This window comes from Pseudomyrmex gracilis, unplaced genomic scaffold (assembly GCF_002006095.1).
Source record: "Pseudomyrmex gracilis isolate BER0280 unplaced genomic scaffold, ASM200609v1 scaffold_1050, whole genome shotgun sequence".
In the NCBI taxonomy this organism is placed as follows: domain Eukaryota; kingdom Metazoa; phylum Arthropoda; class Insecta; order Hymenoptera; family Formicidae; genus Pseudomyrmex; species Pseudomyrmex gracilis.
The window spans coordinates 1-8,588 of record NW_018021634.1 but is presented as its reverse complement, the minus strand read 5'-3'; the positions used below and the strand labels follow the sequence as shown (position 1 = coordinate 8,588).

The 8,588-nt window shown below is 34.3% G+C and overlaps 1 protein-coding gene across 1 annotated transcript; it reads right to left on the bottom strand.

Moving 5' to 3' along the window:
* Positions 1-3,383: 3,383 nt before the first annotated feature.
* On the bottom strand, positions 3,384-4,554 carry LOC109861804 (acid sphingomyelinase-like phosphodiesterase 3a; the record flags this gene model as incomplete). The annotated part of the gene is made up of 4 exons (XM_020441616.1): positions 3,384-3,458; positions 3,563-3,742; positions 3,883-3,995; positions 4,374-4,554. Coding segments are annotated over 4 exons (549 nt in total), but the record flags the coding sequence as incomplete, so codon positions are not given.
* Between the last annotated feature and the right edge of the window lie 4,034 nt (positions 4,555-8,588).

The window sequence follows — 8,588 nt, the reverse complement described above, 5'->3', positions numbered from 1 at the left end:
TATATATATATCTATATACACGCACAGTTTCCGCACAAACATTTTGTGAATGGCTCGGAAGGCTTTATATATTTCTTGTTGATAATTTCAACGAGCCTTAAGTCTAAATTGTTGAAAAATGTTCATTTTTAATCAAAAATATACAAAATGGTAAAATTTAGTAATATTTATGTTAATATGTATTAATTTATGTAATTATTGAATGTAAAATCTTTATTCTAAGTAAAAAAATACCCACCTATCGAGACTCAAACCGTCGATTTTAAGAGCACGAATCGGGCATGCTACCGCTTTGCCACGCTAACTTTGATACAATCGTTTATAAACTTTGCTTAAATGGCGCTCGGAATGTTTCATCCTCGATTTTCTCGAAAACGCTTGAGTAGTATGTCATCTTGCTTTGCTCAATAAAGTTTCATATTAAGGTCTATCTACAAAAAAAATTTTATTAAAATCGGGTAGGTCATTACCGTAAAGTCCCCTTGTAAGAGCGGGATTACTTTAAGTGCGATTGTCAATTTTTTCCTATCAGAACACCGTTTTAATTTTGCTGTTCGGAATTCAGCACGTCCAAAAACATAAGAAAATGCATAAAAAATATTCCATTGCTGGGGCCAAAATCCGATAGTTTTATCCATACTCCTTTGTATATAAAGCGCGAGTTATCGACTTCACTAAGATTTAAATAATGTTCCAGCAATTTTACACAGTTCTTCTGTGCCTGGCACTGTGTCTGTGTCTTTGTGTCTTCTTGCTTAAAAAGCAATCTAAGTTAATTTTATTTGTGCGTTGAATAAAGGTCAAGTTTACATACGAATCTAAGTTTATAGCCAGTATTTAACGTAACGTAACGCGCTAAGACCAGCGTAACGCCAGTATTAAACGTAACGAAAGAGTTTGTGCGGTGGCTCTTACGCTCCGTGGAAAAGCAACTTAAATGTTTAAACAAATTTCAGCTGCTCGGCAGCATTGCAGCTTGGCTAGCACTATAGAGTAGTATTACATATATTAGCTGCGCTAGCCAAGCTGAAATGCTGCCTGATCATGTAAATGGATCTACATACGTAAAGCGCAAGCATATACACGTACTCGCGTTTGCTTGTCAAGCGTTCACACTGGCTATCGCGCATGGCTGCGCTGTATCGCGCAACAATCGCTTTAAAGTAGTTCCCATGCAAGCTCACTTTTCTATGTAATTTTATAAAAGTTTTACAGAATGTTAAAAATGATGTTTTACACTTAATTTTGCAATGTCAAAGATATTGATCAATTGTGAAGCGAGATATTCACACACAATTAAAGTAGGCGTTATAGCACAAGTTCCTTATACTGAATGCGTCCAAACAATCTATTTTTGGTTCTAATTTCAAAACAGCTCTATGAATTTTTACAAAAAAAACAACTATATTATAGAGAAGTATTTTACAAATAATTGAAGAAAAAGATTTTTACTATTTCATTCAATAGTTATAGATTTTTAAAGTTTAAAGATTTTTAAAGTTTAATCTTTATACTTGCAGTAAAAGCGTAGTGGGGTAAGGTGATCAAAAACCGGCAACGCTGTAACAGTTAAGTCACAAGACACGTCTAATATTGAATAGAGTCTTAGACGTGTCTCACTTGTACTTTTTTCAAGAGAAAGTACTTTTTTGTATTGACGACAGCACTTTAGACTTTTTCCACGTTCTTGTAACTCAACAATACATCGTCCAACACTTAGATTATTACTTTCTTTAGTTTTTCTTATTTTTTGCGGCATTTATAGGCGCAATACATTTTATTTGATTTTCTAACTTTTTTGATTAACAAAATTTCTTTTATATTGCAACTGCTTTAGAGACAGGTTTTGTTATATTTTGTTAATTCTTAAATGACAAAACAACCTTTAATACATTAACTAAGTATAAACCTATTTCTACAAGCTATTACAAGTTCTTGCAACGTTGCCACAATTATCGTTCTGACTTGTTTAAATGTATGTGTACGAATCCGTATACTAGTAAACTGGTATACTAGTAAACTGGTATTTACTAGTGTAATATTTGATGCTTTTGCGGTGTGTTGTATTAACATATAAAGATGTTTTTCGAATTTGAACCGCGTTAGTGTCATTCTTATACCGACGTTTCGTGAACATTTCAGTTCACTTCATCAGAGTTTAAAGAGCAACCTGATAGTATACTAGTGTGTAAGTACAATCTCTGACAAAAACTATATGCTTTAAACCTAACTTATCTTAACGTTTTTTTATATTGACGGTAGATTTTCTTTTTGAATGCGACTGTCGTACGGGAACTACCTTAAAACGCCGTTTCATAAAGTTTGCGCAGAAACGCGGCAGCATTTTGTGACTGCGTTTAGCAGAATTTATACTTCACGTCACATGTGCTATAGATGTCAAATTAAATTCATATATTATTGTTATTATTAAGAAATTCCATATATTATTGTGTTATGTCCTGGACTCCACGGTCCCCTTCTGTTTGGAACCAGACATAAACTAGCTTTAAGATTTGCGCCTTAAAATTAATTTTTAAATAACAATTCTTGAGCAGAGAACAAAGGACCTATTAAACTAAGATAAACAGACCCGTATCGCAATTTTTTATCTAATCACTCTTACCGACTTTCAAAGAAATACCGGTCAATTAGTCAACAAGTAGCCCGGATGTTTGGTTCGCGAATAATTCGCGAATATAAACTTAGATAATTTAGGCGGTCCGCTAATCTCTAGCAAGGAATTTTATGGCACTGAAAATAAACAGGAACTTGCACGTGCAGATAATAAAGTTTAAAGAACTGTTGAGTGAGTCAGAAAGAATGATTGTCGGTGATTGGTCCTCTAGCCTGGTAAAAATAGGTGCCAAGTTTATGAGCAACTCATATCTTTATAAAAAAAGTATTTCTAAAAATCTTTTTTTACAAAATCTATTCTACAAAAAAATAATATCAGAAAGTAGTGCCAAGTCTTTTTGTGTAAACTATTTTTACAGTTTTTTAATATTTTATTTTGTAACAATGTATAAACGTACAAGATTTACTTGGCGCTGCTTTCTGATATTATTTCTTTTGTAGAATAGATTTTGTAAAAAAAGATTTTTATAGTAATACTTTCTTTTTTGGAGATACGAGTTGCGCGTGAACTTGGCGCTTTTGTTTACATTTTTATATTATAGTCCAGTCAATATAGATAAAAAAAAGATGTTTGCCTGCAAAAATTTTGATAGTTTTAATTTTTGATTTAACCTTAACAAAACAATTTTACAAAAAAATATTTTAGACAAAAATTATAAAAAATGTTCTCTTCTACAAGATTGATTATAACTATTTTTATTGTAAGATCTACTGGTGAGAAAATATTGCAAAAAAACATGTTTTAAACGTTATTTTTCCAAGATAGCGGCGCGAGCGGCGATCGGTTGAGTTGGAAAACATAAGGTTTTCATTAGGACACCGAACTTTAAAATATATTCAAAAATCGAAACTACCAAAATTTTTGCAAGCAAAAACTACATATTGACTGGATTATTATACGAGTAGGATCAATATTTATTTTTTGTACATACCTGACAAAGGCATAATCGTTAGATTGCGTAAATCGGTCTGCCAAATCATGAAGAGTGATCGCTGATATTTCCTGCAGCTCATAATACTCGAGCAATGAGTACTCAATCGCCCAGTTTGCTTTGCCGTTTGAATTTGCTTCGGGCAGATTAAGATAGTACTGCGTGTAATCCAAAATCTGTGCAGAATGTTACACATACATAGATATATTGTATATTTCTGCATCTTTCTAAATTTGATATATCGTTACAAATAGACCGTTACACGTGAACGACGAGATATTATCATGAACTATATGCATGTGACATGACCACATACCTGTCCGGTGTTAGTTTCAAACTTGTATAGTCGCAAACCTGGATTGTTGGGTCCTCCACCACCGGTGCTTGGCGTTACACTGGGAGCCATCATTATCCAGGATACAGGCAGACCTGGTCAGTACGCAATCATTTTACGGAATAATTAATTTAAGATGTATACTGTGAGTGTGTTATATAATATTATATATAATATTATATGTGTATATAATAATGCAAAAGCGACAATTGATTAAATGATAATTCGCTTACTGTGTTCTATATTTTCTCAAATATATAAAATAAAATTTACCTAAAACTGATAAAATATTTTATTGAGAAATGACATAAAAGCTTCCGCACAATTTTTTTAAATTTTCTTCTAATAATAGAGATAAAAACTGGAACAATAAAGTATAAAAATTATACTGATATAACAAAAAATACATCTCAAATATAATGTGCAATCTACAATAATACTTTATAGTAATTATAATAATGATTGTAACATACCCGTATCGCTATAGATAACGCGGAACGTATCCGAATGCCAATGACCAAAGAACTGTCCTCGAATGATGTCCGAGTAGAGACGCACCATTTGTAAATATTTAGTGTTGTGTCTTTCATTGAGAGCCGCAGCGCTATTTTCATGGTCATCTACTCCCGGTGGTGTGTGACCGACTATGTACACCTACCCGTTACAGAATAGGAATGAGCATTAAACATCGATATTTCGAAATATATAAGTGATGTTAAATTACCTATCATCTATTCTACTGTAATATTTATTTATGAAAACTTGGTTTTTTGGTATATATATATATATATACATTAATGTTTTCTATCGCAAATACTAACTTCTAGCAATCTATGTTAATTAACACAGAATTACTTATAACAATTTAAAACAAATAAATTAAAAACTGGTCAAAAATCATGTTTGATAAACCTAAGAATTAAACAAACCTGCAGCTTACTTTTCTAGAAAATATATGAAGTCTTTGGAAATATATAAACACCCAAACAATCTCAATAGAGATAATGTACAAATAACCAGTCCACTATGGCAATCCATCTGCCATAACACCCCCACCTAATCTTCCGTTACATTACCTTACTTCTACTACCACATTTTCTCTACTACATCCTTTTTCCTGTAATCTAGCGCCATAAAAATGGACACCTAAAGAATCTCACAAAAGAAACACCAACCATTGCCTCTTCCAATTTGGCTGAATTTTATATATATTGTAGATTGATCTTCCCACTACATCGTCGTAAAATAATAGGACGCACCTCTCAAGCATTCGCGAGAGAAACGCGTTCAAAGATTTTCGTGCGTTTAATATACTGTTAAGTTTGAACAGTTTAGCAGCTAAGCAGAGTGGTTTAGTAGGTAAGGCGTCCGACTGCCACTCTGCGTTTTGCTGGTTTATTTTTTCGAAAGTTTGTTTGTTTTTACATTCGCATTGTAGCTTATTATTAGATGCGCAACTAAGTTCCTGCTGTTTGTCAATAGATGGCTCCAGCAGTAAGTGCTGGTCGATTTTGACATATCCAAAACGTCACGAGCCAAGCTTAGACATATGGTAAACAAACCGCTTTGACACGTTAGTGATTTTGTTTTGGCGTCATATACTTTTGGTTGTGTGAAAATATCTGATATTGTACCAAATAATCGTCATTGCGGGAAGTGTTGATTTTCTTATTTCATTCAAAGAAAACGGCGACTGTAGCGCATCGAGAGCTCCAAAAAGTTTACGGAGATGCTGCTCTAAGTGAAACAACGTGCCGTAATTGGTTCCGTCGCTTCAAAGACAGAGATTTCGATGTTGACGACCGTCCGCGTGAAGGAAGGCCAAAAACCTTCGAAGACGCTGAATTGGAGGCATTGCTCGATGAAGATCCATGCCAAACGCACGAACAGCTTGCTTCAGCATTAGGAGTTACCCGCCAAGCCATTTCCAAGCGATTGCATGCGTTGAGAATGATTCAAAAGCAAGGAACTTGGGTTCCTTATGATTTGAAGCCAAGGGATGTTGGGCGTCGTTTTTTCGCCTGTGAACAACTGCTCCAGCGGCAAAAAAGGAAGAGTTTTCTTCATCGCATCGTGACGGGTGATGAAAAATGGATTCATTACAGCAACCCAAAGAAAAGAAAGTCATGGGGACTGCTCGGTTATGCTTTTACGTCGTTGGCTCGGCCGAATATTCACGCTGCGAAAATTATGCTGTGTATTTGGTGGGACCAGGTCGGTGTTATTTATTATGAGCTGTTGAAACCAACCAAAATCATCACTGGGGAACGGTATCAAATTCAATTGATGCGACTGAGCCGAGCACTGCGCGAAAAACAGCCACAATACGAGCAGAGGCACGAAAAAGTGATTCTATTGCATGACAACGCTCGGCCTCATGTTGCCAAACCCGTTAAAACCTACGTGGAAACGCTCAAATGGGAAGTTCTACCCCACCCGCCATATTCCCCAGATATTACGCCGTCCGATTATTACTTGTTCCGTTCGATGGCACATGGTCTGGCTGATCAGCAGTTCCGCTCATATGAAGACATCAAAAAATGGCTTGATTTGTGGATAGTCTCAAAAGACAAACACTTTTAACGTAACGGTATTCGAGCTCTGCCAGAAAGATAAGAAAAAGTTGTAGCTACCGATGGGTAATACTTTGAATGATTCATTTGTAACCATTTTTTCACAATAAAGTTGCATTTAAAAAAAAAACAGCAAAAACTTAGTTGCGCATCTAATATGTAAGCGTGGTATTATATGTAGTTTTTAATATTTTATCTAAAAAACTAATGGTTTTATTATAAAATTAATATTATTTACAAATTATGACATGTATTTATTTATATTGCTTTACATGTTACGGAACTTAAATTTAGACTAGAATTTGATGTTGTGTTATGCAATAAAAAAGTTGATTATATTATGCAATAAAAAGTTTATAAAGTAAAAATAAAGAAGAAAAAAAATTCAAATGCAATATAAAAACATGTAACTTTTTTATTATATTTTAAAGAAAACTTACTTGTCTTCAGATTCATTTTCGGACGAATTACATACCTTATTATAAAAAAACCACGTAAGACATAATATTAATCTGCAATGAGCACATTTAATTGAAATTTATTTGCTATGCAATCATTATTCTTACCGCAACGAGTTTTGATTATCTAGAATATCCATTCTTGATAAGGATATCTGTATTATGAAATTATATACACACGTTATCGAAGAACTAGATTTGTTTATATGAGATTTATTTATAAGAACTAGATTTGTTTATATGAGATTTGTTTATGAAGATCGTTTGACGGTTTGAAAACCGTTGATTTATTTGCAGTCGAATAAAAGCTAGCATTCGAAGCATATCGTGTGTAGTGCAGTGACAAAAATGAGCCAGGAGCCAAGTACTAGTGTTGAACAAAATATTTCAAGCTCGGAGTCAAACTCGGAATCTGTGAGCTTACAGACAGATAAAAAAATCAATAATGAGAGACAATTTAACAAACGCTCTCATTTATTGTAAGAGTTTGACGGAAGCAGAAAATCTAAGATCTGACACACCGCCAAAAGAAATCTCGGCCGCTTTTATTGCTATAGGCGAGGAAATTTTTACTAACATAATGTGTATGCTGCAAGATCACAAAATAATTATTGATGAAGATTTAATACTTCAGAAAAAGACAGATGCTATAAATGCAGAGGAATACACAAAAGTACGTTTTGAGTTGTTACTACTTTTGAAACTTTTTATTTTTTAAAGCAGTAAAGTTATAAAAATTATATAAATGTGACTTTTTATATTTATGTAGTGCATACCTCGTGAGAGTCCAAAATACAAGCCAGAATTGCATCTTTCTCGAGATTACAATTACATTTCATTAACTTACAAAGAAAAAACAGTCGCTCTAGCAGAAATGCATCCAAAATGGACCATACACACTTTACAGAAAAAAGGGTGCTCTAAATTGAAAAACCAAAAAATGCTGCGTACATGGAAAGACTACATTAAACGAGGAGGAACATTCGTCGATAAATGGAAATATATTGAAACACAGACATTCGAACACTTTAAAAAAGCAAGAGAATGTCTTTTGAGCTGGTATACTTTTACACAATATTTTTATTATAGAATTAGAAATATTTCAAAATTCTCTCTCTTATAAATTATACATACTATCGTTTTCAGATAACAACAAGAACTATGCAGCATGGGCGATGGCGATAGCGTTTCCATTTATTGATGAAACCTTCAGCTTCTCTGCCAGCATAAGTTGGATCGATCGATTTAAAACAAAAGTATAACATCAGGCAAAGAAAAATAATAAAATATGATAGTAAGAGAGAACGTGTATCTCGTTGGAGGAAATTTTAGAATTCGCACAACATTTCCAAATACAAACAAAGGTAATTATACCGAGGTTGATTTGGATTTTGTCATTAAGAGGGTACTGGAGCGAGATCCGAAGTCCGCACTGGGGTCTCTGCCCGGGAAGTGGCGCCCTCAAGTGGTTGAGTTAGTCTGTCTTTCTTTTAAAGTGAGACGGCCTAATCGCGCTGTCTCGCGTCACCGGTCTTTCGTCGCAAGGCTCGAACCGGCCAGCACCGAAAACACTGAAGTGGTGGGGATACGCACACAAGCGAGAACCGCCGTCCGTGTGCGCTCGTGGAAAAGTGCAGACATACTATGTTCCGTCTTC